Source organism: Chiloscyllium punctatum, chromosome 11, assembly GCF_047496795.1.
Source record: "Chiloscyllium punctatum isolate Juve2018m chromosome 11, sChiPun1.3, whole genome shotgun sequence".
Lineage (NCBI taxonomy): Eukaryota > Metazoa > Chordata > Chondrichthyes > Orectolobiformes > Hemiscylliidae > Chiloscyllium > Chiloscyllium punctatum.
Window position 1 is genome coordinate 66,185,540 of NC_092749.1, and position 23,772 is coordinate 66,209,311.

At 38.7% G+C, this 23,772-nt stretch overlaps 1 protein-coding gene across 5 annotated transcripts in view; it reads right to left on the reverse strand.

Annotated features, from left to right (window-relative positions):
• The window catches only part of fancl (FA complementation group L), an 84,188-nt gene that overhangs the window by 41,598 nt on the left and 18,818 nt on the right, over positions 1-23,772 (reverse strand). For all 5 annotated transcript variants that reach the window (XM_072580976.1, XM_072580977.1, XM_072580980.1 and 2 more), the window contains 5 exons: positions 22,625-22,739; positions 14,140-14,198; positions 10,715-10,775; positions 9,754-9,810; positions 4,568-4,665 (listed from right to left, as the gene is read on the reverse strand). In XM_072580976.1, coding sequence (XP_072437077.1) covers positions 4,568-4,665; positions 9,754-9,810; positions 10,715-10,775; positions 14,140-14,198; positions 22,625-22,717 — 368 coding nt within the window. In that variant the 5' untranslated portion in view covers positions 22,718-22,739. The remainder of the gene's footprint in view (positions 1-4,567; positions 4,666-9,753; positions 9,811-10,714; positions 10,776-14,139; positions 14,199-22,624; positions 22,740-23,772) is intronic.

A 23,772-nucleotide genomic window follows, 5' to 3' on the forward strand; every position in this document is an offset into this window, starting at 1 on the left:
ATTGGATTAGATTAGCTTCCCTACAGTGTGGAAACAGGCCCTTCAGCCCAACAAATCCACATCAACCCGCCGAAGAATAGCCCACCCAGACCCATTCCTTTTTCTCTACATTTACCCCTGACTAATACACCTAACATGGCAATTTAGCATGGCCAATTCAACTAACCTGCACATCTTTGGATTGTGGAAGGAAACTGAAGCACCCCGTGAAAACCCACGCAGACACTGGGAGAATATACAAACTCCACAAAGACAGTTGACCAAGGGGGGAAACCGACTCCAGATCCCTGGTGCTGTGAGGCAACATTGCTATCTGCTGAGCCACTGTGCCACCCATAACTTGTTTTACAAAGAAAAGGGTCATGCTCAAAGAAACAGTTGGATGTACTGGAGATAGGACTATTGGAACTTTAATTCAAAGAAAGAAAACAGGAGCATTTGTTTTTAGACAATATAGACAAACATAATGAAAAAGAACTGTTACCATCTAAACCATGGTTAGAAGAGATGCACGAGACCCAACAGAACAGGGGGCAGGTGCTGGATATATTAAAGAGAGTTTAATTAGGTGTGAACTTGTATCAATTTGGAGAATTTATAATCAATGGAGTTAGAATTTACATAGTATGGTTAACTTGGGCTCTGTTCAGAAACAGTTACGATCTAGTGTATAACAATCAAAAAGCATTTTTTGGGACAAAGTATGGTGAAAATTTAGAACTCTCACCACTGAAGTTGGGATTAAGAAGACTATAGACTCATTTGAATCCGTACAAGAAAATTTAGATGCACTCCATCATGCTGAAGGTGATATTCCTTCTTCTCAACATCCTCATCTTCCACCTTGGAAAACTATTGCAGCTTTCCCAGCTCTTCAATTTTCATCACCTTTCCTCCTTGTCTGTTCTAGTTGTGCTGAGCTCAGCATGCAAGGATTATGTGATTACATGGGAGTAACACCACATTCAAGTTCTCCTCCAAGCCACTCACCATCCAGACTTGGAAATATATCACCGTTTCTTCACTGTCACTCAGTCAATATCCTGGAATTCTCTCTCTAATTGCATTGTCGGTGAAGCCACAGAAGGTGGACTGCAGCAGTTCAAAAAGGCAGCTCACCACCAAGTAGGGATGGGCAATAAATGCTGGTCAACCAGTGATTCCCATATCCCACAAACAAACATATTTTTAAAAAATCCACTCAGAGTATAATGCAAGAATGCCCCAGAGCATTGGAAACTCACTTGGAGGCAGTCCATTACAACAGACCAGATAGGAGAATGCATCACATTTGGTCTTGGTCAGGGTGTTGTGTAATATAGATATTGGCCACAGGAGTTGGAGGTAGCTCCGGTATACCAGAACCATCCTGATAAGGTATCTGGTCCTTGGCATGAAGCAGGAACCCAACAATTAAAGGATATAGACATCATGGCAGTTTCCGAAGTTTCTGGCAAAGGTATCCAAGATGTGAAAGTAATGAGGATAGATGCTTTGGATGCTAATAGGAAATGTTTCCATTTGGGCAATGAAGAAATTACTGCCTCATTTAGATTAGATTCCCTACAGTATGGAAACAGGCACTTCGGCCCAACAAGTCCTCACCGCCCCTCTGAAGAGTACCATCCAGACCCATTCCCCTACATTTACCCCTGACTAATGTACCTACCAGTATGGGCAATTGAGCATGGCCAATTCACCTTACCTACACATCTTTGGACTGTGGGAGGAAACCCATGCAGACACGGGGAGAATGTGCAAACTCCACACAGACATTTGCCAGAGCTGGTACCCAGGTCTCTGATGCTATGAGGCAGCAGTGCTAGCCACTGAGCCACCGTGCCACCCACAATGAGATATGGTTCTCAGTGTAAAGTCAGTAGTGCCCTGCATGGGCAAGCCAGCAATGTTAGCATAGACTACAGCCCAGGGTGTCACAATGACCTCATCACAGGGAAACAAAATGAAGCAATTTGATTTTGCACAAATTGTGCTCGTGGGTTGAGGCTTGAAAAGATCCCAAACAGTGGATCTTTGGAAGCAGTCCATCACATTAAATTTAATAACAAACACAGAACACTGGAGAGAATCATCATGTGTGACAGTATCTGTGGAGAGAAATAGTTAATGTTCAAACATCCAGAATCACAATGTTTCAGACTGGGTGAGTTCTGAAGAATCATTACAGATTTGAAATATTAACTTTGTTTCTCTCTTCACAGATGCTGCTTGATCTGCTGTGTTTCCCCAGCAAATCGGTATTTGCTTCAAACTTTCAGCATCCGCAACATTTTTGTCTTTCCAAAAACGTAATCATAAGTGTCCACTTAACAAGTACTGGGATAGTTTGGCCACTACTCCTTCAGGTCACAAGTTCTGTTCCAGCAGATGTCACAACTCAGTAATAGTCTCTCTAAACCTCATTCAGTCGTGCCACTCATTTGGAGGATATGACAGCAAAGTCTGTTAATCTTATCCTTTGGAATCTCCCCTGCTACCTAAAGGGATCTTCTTGATGTTAAGGCTGCTCAACAGCCACTAGAGGTTGCTGCTGGCCCTGCGTTTGCTGATGCTTTGCTCTTCCTCAATTTCTCTGCTCCTTCATTCCACTGTGGCCATAGCGATGACAACACCTGCTGTGGCTAGATCCATTAAGGCAATTACAATGAATGAATGCAGCAAGTTGCAGTCGACTTTAACATCAGCCTTGATACAACAGGACATGGAAGTCACTGAAAGCTTCCACACACACCTCTAACATATTAGGCCTTATTCAGATACATGTGGCACAAGTAATGTCACACTCCATCTGTTAATCTAGGTGCCCAGCCCCAATCATCATCTTATTTTTGCACTGCAGTCCTCTCAACTCTATTAGCTGTAAGCCTTCTACATTCTCAAATTCTCCTATTTAACTGGTCCTGCCGCCAATATTCCCCTGGCCCCCAGCGTAATTACACAACCACACTCAACAGCATGATCTAGTGCTATCCTCATCGAGTCAAGAGTAGTGGCAGCCATTGAACACATATGTCAAGGATTGCTCCCATTCACTGTGATTGCCCTTTCTCCACTCTGGCACAATGGTTCCAATCCACAAACTCAAGCTCTCCAATTTCCCCAAGATAAAACTGTCCCCTAATAAAGCCTTTGACAATTAAAGCTCAAATCTCCTGGAATGACTATTGTCCAACTCGTTGGCTGACTTGGGAAGGCAGCTCTTGAACCGAATTCTATCCAGCTCCCTGACTGACTTTCCACCAGTCACTGGACTGGTTAGAAACGGATTGTGACACGAGAGTATAAGGAGAAAATTCCCTGAACCCTCATTATACCAAACTGCTGAGTGGCCAACCCCTGCACTGAGATCAGATGATGCCCTTGAATGACTGTGATACCACTCTCAACTAACCACAGTCACTTTTCACTGGATGAAGGCTTGTTTGATGAAGTAGCGTGAATGCCAATAACTGCAGGTGCACACTACAGGTGAGCCATTGACATAGCACAGTAGCATACAGCATCTTACCTTGCCTCCACTTGACTTTTCAGTGCTGGCAAATACCAGTGCCCAGTTTTCTGTGTAGTAAAACCAAGGCAAGACAGAACTACTAACAGACTAAGTTCTGAACATAGCACCAATGTTCTAAAAGGCAATGCAAGCCAGAGATGTCTTTGGCATCCAAATAAGCACAAATTGAGTGAGCCAAGAAAGCAAAGTAAAAGCTCAGAGGTGCACCCTGTTCTGATGCATGAGATGGGTGTGTATCTTTGCAGTGCAAAGCAACCTGGAAGCAATACTGAAATGCAAGGTGTCGATAAGCTCCAAAGTATACTATTGAAGGGCTGAACTGTATTGTAAGGGAATCTGAGATCATCATGATCAGGTGGAGAGACTGGTACTCTGCTGGGCAAGGTTTCTATGGAGAAATAATGCACGCGGTCACTGCCCATGGAGCATGCTCTGAGGCATTGGGGATTACTAGCCAAGAAGGAGGCGAGAACAGATGTCAATAAGCTGCAGCTGCTACGTAATTTTTCTGAATTTTAAGTCAGGGTATGATGCCATCAAGCTTTTCATTGGCACCTCAGAAAATACTTAACTGTATATAAATGAGGTGAAGTGTAATAATAATGAGAAGCTCTTGCAGGCAAATGGGACTCTTGCCACTCACCGGCACAATTCTAATTTGCCACTGAACCCTCAAAAGGGAAGTCAGACTTTTCTATCCTCAACATTGAGAATCTCATTTTCCTTTCGCAGTTGTCTCACAACTTGCAGCCATTTCTCTTTATCACTCAAACTGGGAAAAATCCACATCTTAACTTTCATTCTTCCTCCACAGAATATTCCGGACTATTCCTCGTATTTGTATTTTCATTATCAATCGGTTCAACTGTCGTGGCAAAGATCAGTACATATATACACACATATTTCTTTTAAAAAGCATATACGCAAGTAAATTAGAAATAAGTGTTTTACACAGACAATAATAATGAAATGTTATAGTTATAAATGTGCATGAATTCAATCATAATAACGGAATTGAAAGAAACTGCAACTTACTTATCCCAACCCAAACTTTCAATTTCTTTAATAAGCTGTGCATAATATTGTGGAGGAGGAGGAGCTGCCAGGTCATTTTTGTTCCTTAATGCAATTTCCTACAAAATTAAGAAGTCATTCTTCAGTAATTATCCACAACACATTTACCACACCAGTCTAAATTTTATAGATTACAAAAATGCAGTGCACTGGGTTGACAGAATGACCAGGCAGTAAACAAGTTGAAATTATTATGTTTTGTTATACTCCATAATTTCTTAATTACTCACAGTAAAGTACTTCAACTATTTAACTGAGTCAGCAAGTGATCTTGCTTCAGAGGCAATCGTTGTTGGAATCATTTATTGAAAAATATAGAAATTGTTTTCTGCCTTCAAAGAGTTGAGGTGAACAGCAACTTTATAGAAACCTTCAATGATAAACCCATAATAGCACGTTAAACTGCCAAGCAAACTATCCATTGCTTAGGGAGTCTTAGGGGTCACAGTCCAAAATAAAGGGTTAGCTATTAGAGCTATGCAAAGAAATGTCTTCTCATCCCAAAGGTATGGATATTCACTCATTGAGTATATTCATGTTAGGGATCAATAGATACTAAATGGAATTGAATAATACTATGGGAATATTGACCTGAGGTTGAGCAGTTGTGCTTCAGCTCAATGACAGAGCAGGTTCGAAAGCCAAATGGCCTTCTCCTACTCCATTTCCTTGTGCTCTTACATGATAGTTTCTGCATTCAAACTTGGCAGCCTTCATTGAGTGACTTCAGTTCTTGATTTGGCTGCTAGATGGCATACTTTGCAGCAATATTGTAGCAGTTCTTCAGAAGATCTCAAAAGAAACTGGCAGAACCAGTCCCACTTCATATGAGGCATCAAACCTAAAGAAATGAGTGACAAACTGAAGAAGTTTACACTCAAAAAAAGAAGAATGCACAACTGAAAAAAAGACTACATGGCATGTCTACCAACTTAAATTTATAAAGTGCCTTGAACCCACAACGTTTGTTTACAGGAGTATTACAGGACAAACTGTGACATTGAACCTCACAGGGTGGTTATCAGGACACATTAGCAAAACCTTGGTCAAGATGTTTTAAGGATCAAACTTAAGGCAGAAAGCTTAGAAGGTCAAAAAAAATTTAGAGGGAATTCCAAAACCTAGAATCAGGGGAGTTGAAGGTTCATGCAATTGTGGAGCATTAAAGATTTTGGATGACCGAAAAAAGCCAGAATTGAAGGAGAGCGCATATCACTGAGGAGTGAAGAGCTGGACAAGGTTAGAGATCAGGAGGAGCTAAGTTATGAAGGAATTTTAAAAGAATGATGAAAATCTTTAATCTGCAGTACCCAGAAGTGGGTATTGCAGATGCTGGAGATCAGAGTCAAGATTAGTGGTGCTGGAAAAGCACAGCAGGTTAGGCAGCATCCGAGAAGCAGGAAAAATCGACGTTTCAGGCAAAAGCCCTTCATCAGGAATTAATTTCCTGATGAAGGGCTTTTGCCCTAAACGTCAATTTTTCCTGCTTCTCCAATGCTGCCTGACCTGCTGTGCTTTTCCAGCACCACTCTAATCTTGTCACTGAAAATCTTTAAAGTCAAACCAGACTGGGAGCCAATGCAAATCAACAGGCTGATAGGAAGTCGAATTTTGGAAGAGCTCAATTTTACAGGTGGCCTTTTAGGAGATAATGGTCGCGTCTCCAAGCTAAGGGCCCACTTTTAAGCTCAACTTCAGGATCCTGAAGCCTGCTGTAAAATTCAGCCCTTTATTTTTAATGATATACAACATGGAGAAATTACAATGGGACATTAATCAGTCATAAAGGTCTAGACTTTGTGCTAGAGTGTAAAACTGGTAGAATGAAATTGACCATCCATTTCACATCGCTAATTTTTACCTCCAGTCAATCTTCTATTCAAATTTTTAAAAAGGGAGATGCAAAAGGAGGCAAAATTGAGAGCTTGATTAACTTTTCTTTTCATGGGTAAGTCCACTTTACACTGCTATTCTCGTTTAACAGTCCCATACCATCAATACATTTATCTTAACCAATATAGTTTCAACTCAAAAATTCACCATGAGGCTGAAGTGAAGTTACATCAGCCCAATATTTCAATATTTCAAGATTTCTCAAATTAACATAATTTGAGAACCTTGCATGAGTAAAAGAAATGTTTCAATAAATGACTACAATTTAAGGAGACAAAAAAGAAATCAAAATACTGCAGATGCTACAAATTTAAAGTAAAAATAGAAAATGGTGGAAATACTCAGCAGGTCTGACAGAATCTTTGGAGAGAAAAACAAAGTTAACATTTCATGTCTATGACATTCCATCAGATCAGAAATGCTAACTTTGTTTTTTCTTTCCACAGATGTTGCCAGACTTGCAAAATAGTTCCAGTATTTTCTGCTTTATTATAGTTTTAGTAGGTATCGTGATGACAAGTTAAAGAGTAACAGACATTTGGTGAAAAACTGAATTACATAAGACAAAATAAATTCATTTTAAATGACTGCTGCCACTATAATTGCTTTAGTAAGTTGCCCAAGTTGTGCATGCAGCATTGCCTTCCTATTAAACAAAGCTACATACTCAAGTGTGTAAGTCAAGTGTGGAAAATCACAAGGGATGATTCCAGTTCCAAGGAGGTTAATTCTGTAAGTTTCAATACTCTTTGCCATGAAATAGATAAGAGAGTTCATTGTTAATGTGGCCATCTTCAGCTTTATAGCTGAGTAATTGTGCAAGTTCGAGTGAAGCCAGAAAGCATATTTTAAAAATATACAAATTACTGATCAAAACACAGCGCTTTTTCAAGATGTGTTTCATACTATGAAATAATTCACAGACTTAGATTTGCAACTGTCCCAAGTGTTCTTGGCTGAGCCTTCTGATGAGGCATTACACAACAGAGGGGAAAGGGAAAAGAAGAAAAATGTTTTCCAATTTGGGTGAACTTGGGCCACCGAGGAGCAAGTTCCTTTGGCAAAACCTTCAAAGCAAATCACCAGCCATTAATCAGAGGTAATAATTCATTTAAGTTAAATGCGATAAATTTAACCTTTTAAAGGAATTTAAACAATTTGCTCACATTTTCAGCAAACTTAGTTTTATTTTACAAAAGACTTCTTCTAATTTTTCAATTATAGGTCCTGTTGTCAAATTTTATTCATGGATTCCTTTTCATATAGCATTCAATTGCAGCAGGGAGCAATATCAACTCATTACAATTAGGAGTCAAGAAAAACCAGAAAGCTCTTTTAACCAATCAGATTTATCAGCATGTGACAATAATGCAAAGAATATGTCACTGCATAGGAAACATATTGTTCAATAGTTCTTTCCTACTCACTTCAGATGTTCCATGGACTAGAAGTATCCATTTCCAAAAACAGCCAATATACAAAAATTAAAACAATCCCCGCTTTTACTAATCAGATTAAATACTTATTGAGCACCCATGGCTGAATTTGGTTAGGTTCATACAGTTACTATAGGATTCTAAATTTCCAGAGGTTTACAACATCAACTTAGACTTTCCATAAAGTTTTGAACTTTGCATGCATCTCTTACTGCACCTGCATCCAAATTAAGAAAAGCATATAGTCCATTGCTCACCTGAAATGCTTCAGGTTTTTAAAATTATCTATTTGACTATATTAATCTATGTTGCTTGTATTTAAATATCTTCCTCAATAAATCACAAATTGATCAAATAACAAAGCTGATCTCACAAATTCATAATTCAGAAATTAGGGATGGCCTTATATGGAATTGCAGCATCTGCGAAATGTTCATTACTCAACACAGAAGATGTTGATTACAAAAGTAGTAACTTGCAAAGAGCTTTCCAGCCAGCTAAACAAATATATCACTTGCAAGTCAATTAGGAATGTGTAATGTGGTGAAAGTTGCTGCTACATCTCACTGGCTACCATACCTCCCTTTTAAAAAAGTACTTATGAAGATTGAAAATTGACAAGATGATTTTGGAATCAGTCACAGAATCAGAGATACACAGCACAAAAACAGACACTTTGGTCCAACTCACCCATGCTGACCAGATATCCTAAATTAATCTAGTCCCATTTGCCAGCATTTCATCCATATCCCTCTCAACACTTCATACTTATATATCCATCCAGATGTATTTTAAATGTTGTAATTGAACTAGCCTCCACCATTTCCACTGGCAGCTCATTCCATACACACACCGCCCTCTGTAGTAAAAGTTGCCCCCTAGGTCCCTTTTAAATCTTTCCCCTCTCACCTTAAACTTATGTCCTCTGGCTTTGGACTCCCCAACCTTGGGCAAAATACCTTGTCTATCTACCCTATCCATGCACATCATGATTTTACAAACTTCTAATCCTCAGTCTCTGACGCTCCAGGGAAAATAGCTCCAAATCTATTTAGTCTCTCCCTGGCAACATCCTTGTAAGTCTTTTCTGAACCCTTGCAAGTTTCACAGCATCATTCCTAAAGCAGGGAGACCAGAATTGCACACACATTCCAAAAGTGGCCTAACTAATGTCATGTACAGCTGCAACATGTTCTCCCAAGTCCTATAATCAACGTACTAACCAATACGGGCAAGCATACCAAATGCCTTCTTCACTATCCTCTCTACTAGTGACTCCACTTTCAAGGAACAATGAACCTACACTCAGAGGTCTCTTTGGTCAGCAACACTCCCCAGGACCTAACCATTAAGTCCTGATTTGTCTTTCCTAAATGCAGCACTTCATATTTATCTAAATTAAACCCAATCTGTCACTCGTCAGCCCATTGGCCCATCTATGTTTCCATGTGACATGTGAAACTTTCTTCCAGGAATGATGAAGATGTTTCAAGAGTGGAAGCCATGATAATATATTGACAATCTATAATGCATTCAAACATGGATATTTTTTGGAAAACAATGGTAATGGTATGAATTTCCCAATTTAGATGCACTTGGTATTAAAATGCATCCCCAAAGTTATACAGTGAAATGTAAATGCAGCAAAGCTTAGAATGAGAATAATATGTTTCTTCCCTGCATTCAACAGAATGCAAAATCTGAGATATTTGGCTGGAGTATAGAATTGATTAATCAAGTTGTTAAGAAAAAAAAAGTAAATTATAAAAATGCAGTTTTATACAGCTCTGCTCCTTATGTCCCACCCCTTGTACTCACCAAAACAGTCTTAAATTCCAACATGAAACTGACCAAGTCAGAGCAGTGTTGCAGTCTCTGGTGGAGAAAAGGAAAATGGTCAAATGTTCTTTCAGTGACTGATGGTGCAATACAGTGCAAGATTTGATTGGATTATAAGTATCTAATATTCATGTTGCCTTTTCTCCTGCTCCATATGTATTTTATTGTTATCATATGTGGGGGGAATAATAAATCAACAACATGAATACCAGTAATACTTTTCTGGTTTCCAATGCCTTCCCAGACAGAAATTCATTACATGATTTAGACAAGTCAGTTGACAGACTTTGATAAATACAGTTACTCATCAGTACAGAACTTTCCTTTTTAATGAGATAAATATCTTTACATAGAAATAGCATTACTGTCTCAGGGCTATGAACTGTCTACTTTGATGTGGTCTGATATCTGAACATAAATAGGAAAGTGTGTGAACTGAAGAGATTAGTGCTGCTTAACCAACAAATAGACAATGTTGCATCCATTTATTATGCTGACAAATAATAGCAAGAAATGTTGAAAGATGAACTACAAACACCTAGCTACAATTTCTGGCTAAAGACATTGAATACATTGGTTTATTTTTCAGACTAAGTATTACGATCTAATTAATAATAGTGCGTTCTCAAGTAGCTATTTAGTTTTGATTCACTTGTGGACTACACCTCAGCCTTCACAAGTCGATCAAAAAGCTTGGCAGCACAATTACATGTCATTAAAAAATACTCTAATTTAACCTGCTATAATCTGAAAAATTCCATGCTTATTAATTTCTGCTGTTCCTTGTGTTCATATTAATGGTGTCAATTTTGTTTGTAAATGCGTACTTCTTCTTTAGTAAGGTAAATTATATTCAAATATATCATTTTTCCATTCAAAGACAATTTATAGTACCTCTAAATTTTTATTACGCTACTGGAGTCATTATTTTGCACATTACCTGCTTTACTATGTGCTGGTATCCTCGCAAGACTTGTTTTAACTGCCAGCTGCATTGAAGTCTTCAAGAGATTAAAAGCATAAAAATAAAAGAATACAAATTTTGTAATTTTCAAGTTACAAATTGCAGAATTTTACAAGAAATACATCGACATACAGGCTTCATCACTTCGGTAAAAGAGTGCATGAGTTGGTAACTCATCAAGGCATTATCAGTCCACAGGAAGATAAACCTTACAATAGTAGTCAAGAACAGAGGTATAATTAGTAAGTTTGCAGATGACACCAAAATTGGAGGTGTAGTGGACAGCATAGAAGGTTACCTCAGATTACAAAGGGAACTTGATCAGATGGGCCAATGGACTGAGAAGTGGCAGATGGAGTTTAAGTTAGATAAATGCAAGGTGCTTTTGAGAAATCTTAGCAGGATTTATAAACTTAATGGTAAGGTCCTAGGGAGTGCTGCTGAACAAAAAGACCTTGGAATGCAGGTTCATAGACCCTTGAAGGTGGAGTCGCAGGTAGATAGGATAGTGAAGAAGGCATTTGGTATGCTGTCCTTTATTGGTCAGAGTATTCAGTACAGGAGTTAGGTGGTCATGTTGCAGCTGTACAGGACATTGGTTAGGCCACTTTTGGAATACTGCATGCAATCTGGTCTACTTCCAATCGGAAGGATCTTGTGAAACTTGAAAGGGTTCAGGAAAGATTTACAAGGATGTTACCAAGGTTGGAGGATTTGAGCTATAGGGAAAGGTTGAACAGTCTGGGGCTGTTTTCCCTGCAGCGTCAGAGGCTGAGGGATGACCTTATAGACGTTTATAAAATCACAAGGGGCATGGATAGGATAAATAGACAATATCTCTTCCTGGGGTGGGGTAGTGCAGAACTAAAGGGCCTAGGTTTAAGGTGAGAGGGGAAAGATATAAATAGACCTAAGGGGCAAAGTTTTCACACAGAGGGTGGTGCGTGTATGGACTGAGCTGCCAGAGGAAGTGGTGGAGGCTGGTACAATTGCAACAATTAAAAGGCATCGGGATGGGCATATGAATAGGAAGGATTTGGAGGGATATGGTCGGGTGCTGGCACATGGGACTAAATTGAGTTGGGATATCTGATCGGCATGGACGACTTGGACTGAAGAATCTGTTTCCATGCTTTACACCTCTATGATTCTCTGTGGTCCAGCTATGGAGTAGCTGGGTTGCTGGTTGCCTGGAGACAAACAACAGATTTAAATTAGGCCAATCAGTTTAAATATACCCCCAAAAATATCAAACTTCAATACAGTTTGAATTTAGCATATTGACAAACTTAAAAGCCAATGACAAAATCCCATGTTTTGGGGGGTTTACGACTGGAAAAGATTGAACAGTTTGGAGGAGAACTGCCAAGCCACCAGCATGTAAAGACTGCCTGAAAAAATAGCTCTCTTAAAGGTACCTTGATTGATCAGTAACCTATGAAGCAGAATCCCCAAGAAGAAAAGAAGACTGCAATACAGAGAAGAATGGAAAGCTGCCTGGTTTTGAGATAAGAAGTTTAGTTTTGTAAATCTTAATCGGGAGTTTTATTGGACTAGTATTGGAGAAGGGGAAGTTAAAAGATTGGTTAAAAGAAGGATTTGTAAATGGTTGTTGGTCAATCATTCTCTGTTATACTTTAAGAAATAAAGTTGTTCATTTTTACTTTAAATAGTTCTTGGCCTCTCAGATTTTCACCGATTACTGCATGGGATAAATCTTTTCTGTGTTGCTGATTTAAATTAAGCAGAAGAGTTTACCCTGGGTTGGAACACTACATTGCTTTGGAATATCTTGAGACACCCTCTCCATCCCATTTTTCTTTCATCCCATCATTTCTAAAACGTTTGTTCGACTTTCAGTTTCCAGTTCTGACAGAGGATTAATCTGTTAGGTGTCTTGCAACGGGGATATTTCCATAATCTAGATTTGGTGCAAGATCCTAGAGGCTACTGTTATGGACCAGACCAAACTCCCTTCAAGTATACCAAGGAGGTAGCTTTGACCCTAACTTTTTCTTATTTAAAGGCAAATGTAAGGTGCAATATTACAGATATAATTTGAATGATTACATTACTCGCTTTAAGCAAATCACACTTTACTCTTACTCTACAAATAAAATACAAAAACAAAACTGATCTAACTTTAACTGTTGGCAAACTTAGTACAATAATAAATTATTTAACTACTAAACAGCAACTGTTCCAATATAGTAACACCTCATAAACATATCCTTGGTAAAGGCAAATTCCGTAAAATAAATTGTCTCACATACAATCCAGTTGGAAAGAACATCAAGAGAAATTTTTGGCAGACAGAGAACTCAAACATTTTGCTACAGAAGGGGGTGATGTATGGCAGCTTCAAATTGCGAATTATTGAAAGCTAAACTAAAACCCTGGTTCTGTGGGAGCCTGAATCCACATGTTTGGGCTACTTCTACATTATATTAAAATAAAATCCAAGGTCTCTCAATCTGTTTACTGAATTGGCTCTCTTTGTTTAAAAAAAACTAAAAACACCTCTTAAAGTCACAGTAGCATCACACCATCTATAAATAAACCCAAAACATTTTATGGTCTTAAACAGAAAGATTTATTCAGCACCTTATTGTATTAATGGAAATGTCTTAATCCTTATGCACAGCCTTCATGGAGTTGCTATGGCTATAAACAAATGTGAAAGCCAATTGGCACAGTACTAGTCATATTTGTGGTGGGCAAATCAGAGGTCAAAACATGATGAATGCTCTCCACCACTTAAGCATTCTTCAGTTACCAAAGACAGCTCAATAGAATTATGTCATCACAAGTCAGAAGAATGTAGGTTCATCACCCAATCCTGAAATGTGAATACTATTGTGTATGCCAGGACTGCATACACCATGAAGAGAATGCTTGCACAGATGCCATCTTCGGATGAGACATCAAACTGAGACTCCTCCTACTTTCTCAAGTGGAGGTCATATCATTATTTAAACAGCACAGTTCTCTTTGGCACCCTCTCCACTCCTTACCTAACAAACTCACATGCTTGTTTTTATCTCTTTTAGGAACTTGCTGTGTACAAATTAGCTGACATGTTTCCTACATTATAACAATGGTTGACGCTGCAAAACAGTACACAGGTATACTGACTGAAATCTGCTTTGTTGTGCCCCAGATAGTGAAAGGTGCTACAGATATACAAGATTTTCTTTAAAAAAGGAAGATCACTGAATCTTGGATGGGCCTCAATTTAAGACCAACTGAAGGATAGTACTTACCAATGCAGTACACCCTCATTTATTGCACTAAAATGCCAGCCTAGGTTAGGTCAAACTCTTCAGGAGCTTTGTAACTAAGCCAAGGAGGCAAATATCAAAACAGTACAAATGCTGTAATTAAAATTTAAAAAACCATACCTTGCATTTCGCAAACATTTCTGTTCTGGCAACAGAATTCTTATACGAAACTCCTTGTCCTGTAAAGGTGCAGTCAAAAGAAAGGATATATTTAAAAAGGTAATCCAAAATTCCTTTTCATTATAGTCAAATCATAGCAGTGTTCTTTTAACCTAATTTATGTGACATCGGTCAGAAAGAAGTTAAAAATGCAAAGAACCCCTATTAAAATAAATAAAGTTCAGGGGATTATCCACCAAAGAGTGGACCAATTAACCTCTGAAGAATAACAAATTTGTGGGTAATTGAGATTTTTCAGCAGCACTTCCCTTTGTTGGGAAAAATCAATAGCTTCTTCACAACTCCACCTTGTACCAGCCTACATTTCAGTGAAAACAATCAGAGCTCCCAGATGAATGTTAACAATATTATGCACTCACTCCCAATATTCAGCAAAGCTACCAGCATTAAAACCAGCAAATGGGCCTCCTTAAACACAGTTCTGCATAGCGACTAGAGTATTTCAAGCTGACATTATGTACAGGATTTGCACCATCTACACTGCAGAAGTGAATTTAAAAAGGCAGTATCCCAAACAATTTCAGAGTAAGCAGTTCCTCAGAGATCAGGGCTGATCCGAAATGCTGATGCAATAACTGAAGTTCAGCATATTCTATTGTTAGCATTGATTTTTGTGGCTGGGAGTCAGTGAGCACACTGGAGATGCATTTTTATTCATTGCTCCTGGATCCAGTGGCTGCGGTTAAAGACAATTACGTAATGAAGCTTAATGATTCTAGTACCAACTCAACTTGAACCTAGCCAACTGAAATGTGTGAAGATAAACTGCTGGCTGCCTAATTATTACAATGTTTATTGAAATTCTCAACCAGTAATACAGTTAATTAAAGAAAGTTTGGATGATAGAGGCCATACGATATCAGTTAAACATCATTTTACTAAAGACCTAATAAATGACAATTCTGTTCAAACAGCATGGCAGGAACATTGTGGAGCTAGAATTAGGCTATTTATTTTAAAGAAGTGGTTAATAAACCTATTATAAATCATTTACAGAATCTTTACAGCGCAGAAAAAAAAGTGTTATTCAGCCCACTAAGTTTGCACCGAACCTCCAAACAGCATCCCACCCAGATCAAGACTCCTACTCTATCCTCATAATTGGGCAATTGCATTAATGGGCAATTCACCACGACCAATCCACTTAATCGACACATCATTAGACTGTGAGAAGAATCTGCAGCACCAATGGAATCCCATGCACACATAGGGAGAACGTGCAAAGTCCACACAGCCTGACGTTCATTCAAGGCTGGAATCAAACCCGGGTCCCTGATGCTGTGAGGCAGTAGTGCTAACCACTCAATTACAGTTGTGTATTGGCAGCAGTCAAAATAGCTAGCCCCAAAACAATAACAAGAGAGAGGACACTCAGTACAGTGCACACTTCCAACAGACCATGTTAACATTATTATAGTTTAATCTTTAATCTGATGACTGATGCTCTGTAACTACAAAACAGAAAAAAATATATTGTTATTGCAAGCTTCCACCTCACTGAGGAGACTTCAAACCAAGCCACACTCAACAATGCATTGAAAACTCTGCTTTGAAAATGCACATCACATCAGCTAAGACAATCTAAAATATTCTAAAAGAATTTAACATTACAAATAAAGCAACACATAATATTCTAATTTTAAAAAAAGATAATTTTCTCTCTTTCCCAATGCTAAATGATTGTTTGAAAATTTCTAGAATCTAAATCCACATCTACGCCAAAAACTAATCCATTCTTCCCCATCGATATAGCAGATTTTGTTGAAATCCATCCATTGATTAGTTCTTTTTTCAGATATACTGTTCACAGAAAAGCAGATTAACAAGTGATAACAGCATCACTGCCCATTTTAACTGGCAAAGACAAGTAAAGAAAATCTCACAACAAATTTTTCTTTGAAAATCGTCACGAAGAAGAATTAGCTTGGAGAGCTCTGGGAAGTTGAAACCAAATATTTTTTACACACTTTGTCGAGAATGCAAATGAACATTCTGAACAATGATAAAAGTTACATGTACGGCTTTCAAAATAGATTTGAAGGTCACATGCAAACAATGTGACTGAGAACACGAGAGAGCTTAGACAAGTGCTACACATGAGGGATAAAAGAGGTATAGAAACAGGAGTAGGTCATTCAGCCCCTCAAGTATATTCCACCATTGAGATCACGGCAGGTCTATGGCCTAACTGTGTCTACCAGCCTGTGGCCCATACACCTTAATGCTATTGCTTAACAAAATTTACGTATCTCAGATTTAAAATTAATAACTGATTCAGTATCCACAGCTGTGTGTGGAAGAGTTCCAAACATTGACCACCCTTTGTGAATAGAAGTGGTTTCTAACATCTCTCCTGAACAATCTGGACCTAATTCTTAGACTGTGCCACTAGTTCTTAAATCCCCAACCAGTGAAAATAGCTTATCTTTATTACCCTATCTTTTCTTGTTACTATCTTGAAGATTTTGCTCAGAACCGCTCTCAACCTTCTAAAGTTTAGACAAAACAGGCTTAATTTGTATATTCTCTCCTCATTACTTCCCCTGAAGTCCGGGTGTCATTCTTGTGAATCAACATTGTACTCCTTCCAAGGCCAATATATCCTTCCTGCTCACAGCATTCCAAGTGGAGTGGAATGCTCACAGCATTCCAAGTCCTCTAGATAAAAAGGCCAGAATTTCATTAGCTTTCTTGATTATTTTCTGCATTTGTTTGTGACATTTTATAAGTCTGTGCACCTGAACCCCCACATAGAGTCATAGAGATGTATAGCATGGAAACAGAGCCTTCGGTCCAACCCGTCCAGATATCCCTACCCAATCTAGTCCCACCTACCAGCACCCGGCCCATATCCCTCCAAACCCTTCCAATTCATATACCTATCCAAATGCCTCTTAAATGTTGCAACTGTACCAGCCTCCACCACTTCCTCTGGCAGCTCATTCCATACACATACCACCCTCTGCGTGAAAATGTTGCCTCTTAGATCTCTTTCATATCTTTCCCCTCTCACCCTAAACCTATGCCCTCTAGTTCTGGACTCCCTGACCCCAGGGAAAAGATTCTGTCTATTTATCTTATCCATGCCCCTCATGATTTTGTAAACCTCTATAAGGCCACCCCTCAACCTCCGACGCTCCAGGGAAAATATCCCCAGCCTGTTCAGCCTCTCCCTGTAGCTCAGATCCTCCAACCCTGGCAACATCCTTGTAAATCTTTTCTGAACCCTTTCAAGTTTCACAACATCTTTCCTTTAGGAAGGAGACCAGAATTGCACAAAATATTCCAACAGTGGCCTAACCAATGTCCTGTACAGCCGCAACATGACCTCCCAGTTCCTGTACTCAATACTGTGACCAATAAAGGAAAGCATACCAAAAGCCTTCTTCGTCATCCTATCTACCTGCGACTCCACTTTCAAGGAGCAATGAACCTGCACTCCAAGGTCTCTTTGTTCAACAACACTGCCTAGGATCTTACCAGTAAGTTAAGACTTACTTTCCCAAAATGCAGCACTTCGCATTTATCTGAATTAAACTCCATCTGCCACTTCTCAGCCCATTGGCCCATCTGGTCAAGATCCTGTTGTAATCTGAGGTAACCCTCTTCACTGTCCACTACACCTCCATGTTGGTATCATCTATAAACTTACTAACTGTACCTCTTATGCTCACATCCAAATCATTTATGTAAATGACAAAAAGTAGTGGTCCCAGCACTGATCCTTGTGTCACTCTCCTGGTCACAGGCCTCCAGTCTGAAAAACAACCCTCCACCACCACCCTCTGTCTTCTACCTTTGAGCCAGTTCTGTATCCAAATGGTTCTCCCTGTATTCCGAGATCTAACCTTGCTAACCAGTCTCCCATAGGGAACCTTGTCGAAAGCCTTACTTAAGTCTATATAGATCACATCTACCACTCTGCCCTCATCAATCCTCTTTGTTACTTATTCAAAGAACTCAACATTCACTATATTTAACTACATACCATCTAGAAGGTATCCTTTCTTGGTACAAAATAGATAACCTTATGGGTGACAAAAAATAGGCTTGTATTATTATGACATGTTTGCCCTTAGTCATGTGAATGAAACATTAAGACAAAGACTTTTAAAAAGGGCATGTGGAAGCATGGCAGGTACTTTACTTACATGATAGATAACTTGCAGTAGAGTCCCTTGGGAGATCATTTGGAGAATTTGTTATTCTCTTTCCAAATCTATTATATCAAGTGAACGATTTGTAGAAAGATAGCAACAAAACGTGAAGGCAAAATAAAACAGGGACCGTGGCAAATTGAAGACAATTGTAGCAACTCCAGGAGGAGGTTTTGTCATGATTTCAGTTGTCATGATCATATTTTTGTGTTATTTTAGTAATGTGATGGTTTGTTACTGAAACATATTCACACACTACGGATTTTCTTGAACTGAATAGAGAAAAAAAAAGTGAAATATAAAAGACAGAATTATCATAAAAACACAAAGTAGTGTTCCCCAAAGCAATCTGTTACAAAGGCTCAAATCCAAAGATTTAACACCACTACCCTAACTCTTTCAGTTTCTACTTAATCAATGCCTTACAGTATCTTTGCCATGAAATGTGAAGACAGTCTTGTGGTGCTTTCCAAGTCTGCCTTCGTGAACTTTTCACAAATCCAAGAATCAAAACTTTCTCAGTTCTAACACTTTTTTTCTAACCAAACTTTCCTAGTTTGCAAGATTCACAAATTAAGCCCTTCCGGAGAGGTGATTGGTTCTCTTAACTGTACTGAACTCCTAGGAGATAAAGTAAGTTTGCTTCTGAACTCAACTCTGGTGTTGTCCGAATTGAATGTAAATTAAAAAAAGCTTGCTCAATCCTCAATTCCTCTGAACCAGAAACAAAACTAATGGCCTTAAATTTTAACCCTATTGGCCATGAACCCAACGGTAAACAGGGGGTCTGCAGTTACCTACCTGCCTTTATGTCAAATTCAGGACCCAAAAATCTTGTCTTTACGCATTCATAAGGAAACCCATCACAGGAGTAACCAACAGCCATCTACTGTCATTTTGACATCAAAATTCTAAAAATGGCATTCACATAAAAATTGTACAGTTTTCATCCTAATAGATAAATGGGTAGGAAAATGCCTGATAAATGAAAAGACAAGTTAAGGCAAGAAAATAGATATAAAACGGATTTTAAAAAGTGGTAATACATTGAAAAGAATAAAAGAACACGAAGATTCAGGAATTCACAATAATTGCACCTTTAAAAATGAAGGTCAAATCGATAAAGCTACATTTAAAAACATTTGAAATCCTAGGTTTTATAAATAGCACAGTACAGAAGCAAAAAATGCTAAATCTAAATCAATTAACTATATTAATAAAAGCTGCAGTAAGATTATGTCCAATTTGAACTTCTACTTTAAGAATAACGTGAATGCCCTGGAGACAATCCACTAGAGATGAATTAACAGGGGCAAGAAGTTTAATTCATTATAGAATATTAAGAGGAGGTCTGATTTTCACAATTATGTAAGATTTTGATAACAAATAGGGAATGTCATTTCTCTTCATCAATGAGTTGTGATCATGACACATAAGATTATCACCAAACGTTGATGAAAAGGTTAGAGTTATGTTTTGTTAAATGCATCATATTAGAAGATGTATTGCTCTAATGGGTCAGTCTAAGCAAAATGCATTTAAAAGCAAATTGGCAAATATTTGAAAAGGAAAACAAAAAAAAAAAAAAGGTCATGGAAAGGATACAATTACGGGGCAATAGCTTTCTTCAGGAATGACAAGCTGAATATAGAACATACAACATTACAGCGCAGTACAGGCCCTTCAGCCCTCAATGTTGTGCCGACCTGTGAACCAATCTGAAGCCCATCTAACCTACACTATTATCCATTCTCATCCATATGCCTATCCAATGACCATTTAAATGCCCTTAAAGTTGGCGAGTCTACTACTGTTGCAGGCAGTGCGTTCCACACCCCTACTACATTGAATAAAGAAACTACCTCTGAAATCTGCCCCATCTCTATAGCCCCTCAATTTAAAGCTATGCTCCCTTGTGCGAGTGATTGCCTTCAGACGACAAAAGGCTCTCACAGTCCAACCTACCTAACACTCTTATATTATATGCCTCTTATATGCCTCAATTAAGTCACCTCTCAACCTTCTTCTCTCCAACGAAAACAGCCTCAAGTCCCTCAGCCTTTCCTCATAAGACGTTCTGTCCATACCAGGCAACATTCCAGTAAATCTCTTCTGAACCCTATCCAAAGCTTCCATCCTTCCTACAATGCAGTGACCAGAACTGTCGGCAATACTCCAAGTGTGGCCGCACCAGAGTTTTGTACAGCTGCAGCATGGCCACATGGCTCCGAAATCAATCCCTCTACCAGTAAAAGCTATCACATCATATGCCTTTTCAACAACCCTATCAACCTGCGTGGCAACTTTGAGGGATCTACGTTCATGGATATCTCTCTGCTCATCTACACTACCAAGAATCTTACCATTAGCCCAGTACTCTGCATTCCTGTTACTCCTTCCAAAGTGAATCACCTCACACTTATCCACATTAAATTCCATTTGCTATCTTTCAGCCCAGCTCTGCAACTTATTTATGTCCCCTCTGTAACCTACAATATTCTTCATCATTATCCACAACTCTACCGACCTTAGTGTCATCTGCAAATTTATGAATCCATCCTGCTACGCCCTCATCCAGGTCATTTATAAAAATGACAAACAACAGTGGACCCAGAGCAGATCCTTGTGGAACCCCACTAGTAACTGAACTCCAATATGAATATTTCCAATCAAACACCATCCCATCTTCTTTCAGCTGGCCATTTTCTGATCCAAACCCCTAAATCACCCTCAATCCCATGCCTCCATATTTTGTGTAATAGCCTATCATGGGGAACCTTATCAAATGCCTTACTGAAATCCATATACACCACATCAACCGCTTTACCCTCATCCACCTGTGTGGTCACCTTCTGAAAGAACTCAATAAGATTTGTGAGACATCACCTACCCTTCTCAAAACCATGTTGATTATCCCTGTAAATTTGGACTCCCAAGAGGGGCCTCTCAGTTCTGCGATCAGTCAAATAAACACTAGTGCTCGGTCTCCTTTAGCAAGTTTTAATAATTTATTACGATGCTGGGCATAGATAATCCAGCAATGCAAGGGTTAAGTACCTCTGTGTACTCTGCAAAAGCTGCACACAATCTTAAAACACAAACAACTTTTCTAGGTCTCTTAACAAACAGAACAGCCTTAATTTCAAAATTACTCCAATAAAATGAAATAAAATGACAAATAGACATGAAATTAAGCCAATGATTTTTCCTGGGAACTGACTTGTTTGCACGTTTTTAAATCCCTCTCCACCTGGATCTACAAGACCAGCTTGGATACTTTAATAATGTCCTATCTTGCTCAGTTAATTCATACTATGAACAGAGCATTGTTTGCTAATCTCTTTCAATTAGTTCAGGAATGCAGTTTTCAGCAGAGTTAGATGCCATTGCTCCTAGAAGCCATTTTGTTATGTTATTTTATGCTACTTGCATTAAGAAGCCATTTTGTAGTTAGTAAAAGCAAGCATTAAAATGGTTGCTCCTGACAAAAGCCTAAATCCATATTTTAGATCCTCATCTCCAATCAAGTTATTCCTTTCTGGATGATTATAAATCCTTTTTTTTTATAACCCTTTCTAACACTTTACCCACAACTGAAGAAAGGCTCACAGGTCCATAATTTTCAAGGTTGCCTCTACTCCCCTTCTTGAACAAGGGAACAACATGTGCAAACCATCCAGTCTTCTGGCACTATTCCTGTAGACAATGATGACATAATCAACACCAAAGGCTCAGCAATCTCCTCGCTAGCTTCCCAGAGAATCCTAGGACAAATCCTATCCGGCCCAGGGGACTTGTCTATTTTTATATTTTCCAGAATTGCTAACAGGTCCTCCTTGCGAACCTCAATCCCATTTAATCTAGTAGCCTGTATATCTCAGTATTCACCTCGACAACATTGTGTTTTTCTAGTGTGAATACTGATGAGAAGTATTCATTTAGCACTTCCCTATTTCCTCCAACTCCACGCACAACTTCCCACTACGATCCTTGATTGGCCCTAATTTTACTTTAGTCATTCCTTTATTCCTGACATATTTATAGAAAGCCTTTGGGTTTTCCTCGATCCTCGATCCTTCCTTGTGCTATAAAACATGAGCTTTCTTAGTTGGAGTGGGAAAAAAGGAAAACAAAGAGAAAACAAAGTGAGTACTTTTTTTCCCAGTTATCATGTTTGCTCTCTCATCGGAAAGGTCTCCACAAACTGCAATTTGAATTTGTTAGTGATGCAGGTATTAACCAATTACACTCTAACATAGGTACTGTACCTTAACCATAATGAAGCCATCAAACACAGTCTTCTGTTTGTTCTGAGGTATCAGAAGAGGGCACTCATTGATCAAACCTTCACAATTTGCCATGGTTTATCAAAAAGATAGAGATCTGAAAGATATTAAATATGTCTGGTAATAATGATACATTTTGCTTACCAAATTACTTCAAAACCTCAAATACAATCACAGAGTTAATATGAATGATGAGAACTTCAAAAATAATCAAGTATATTCCATTGACAACTGACATAAAACAAGCCCACAATACCATCATTCCCCCATCCCCCACTACCCTGAATATTCCAAATGTTAATCAAGAGGGGAGGGATTACCAACTATAAACAGGTGTGGAACATATCAAAAGAAAATCTGCTTTGTCTCAAAATATCACATTTTTGCATCCTATATCATGGCCATAACAAACACCAAACTAAACTCGGATAAAATCTAGATGAATTTATAATAAACGTTTGAGGACAATGCTAATTGTTTATCTTTCTATGACCTTAATAAACAAAGTATAAAACACCAACAGCTGATGCCTTCCTGTGTCCACTGGAAGTAATATTTACATGAATCACCAAACTTCTCTGCTTGTATGGCAATGGGATTGTTCTAAAACTACTGAGCTAAAAAAGGTTACAAGACAAAAAGGGCAGAATTTTCTGCTCCTTTGAGTGGCATAGATAATGGCAACAAAGTTGAAAAAAAACAGCAAAAATGATAAATAAGAATGTCTAATTAAGAATCATTTTCCCCAATTTTCCCCTGGAAGTTTAAATGACAAAATGAGAATCTCACTAATCAGTTTACTGCCACGCATTCACATCCCATCAATAGCTCAATCATGCAGCCTCTCCTCTCCTTTCCCAAAAACAAACCCAGACAGCACCAGTTCCTCACTTGAAATTCAGAACAATAACCATTTGTTAACTGCTTGTCTCTTTGGGCCTTAATGCAAACATTTGCTCATCACAACTTCCCTTCACACTCCATGTCCTCCTCCACATTTCATTCATGCAAGTCAGGATTGGCAGGTCAGAGACTGTCACTGCATTACCATGTCCACTATCAGACCAACTCTCACACTGCCTTCATCCCTACAAGACTTCACTTTGGACCAGGAACACCTATGACATGCA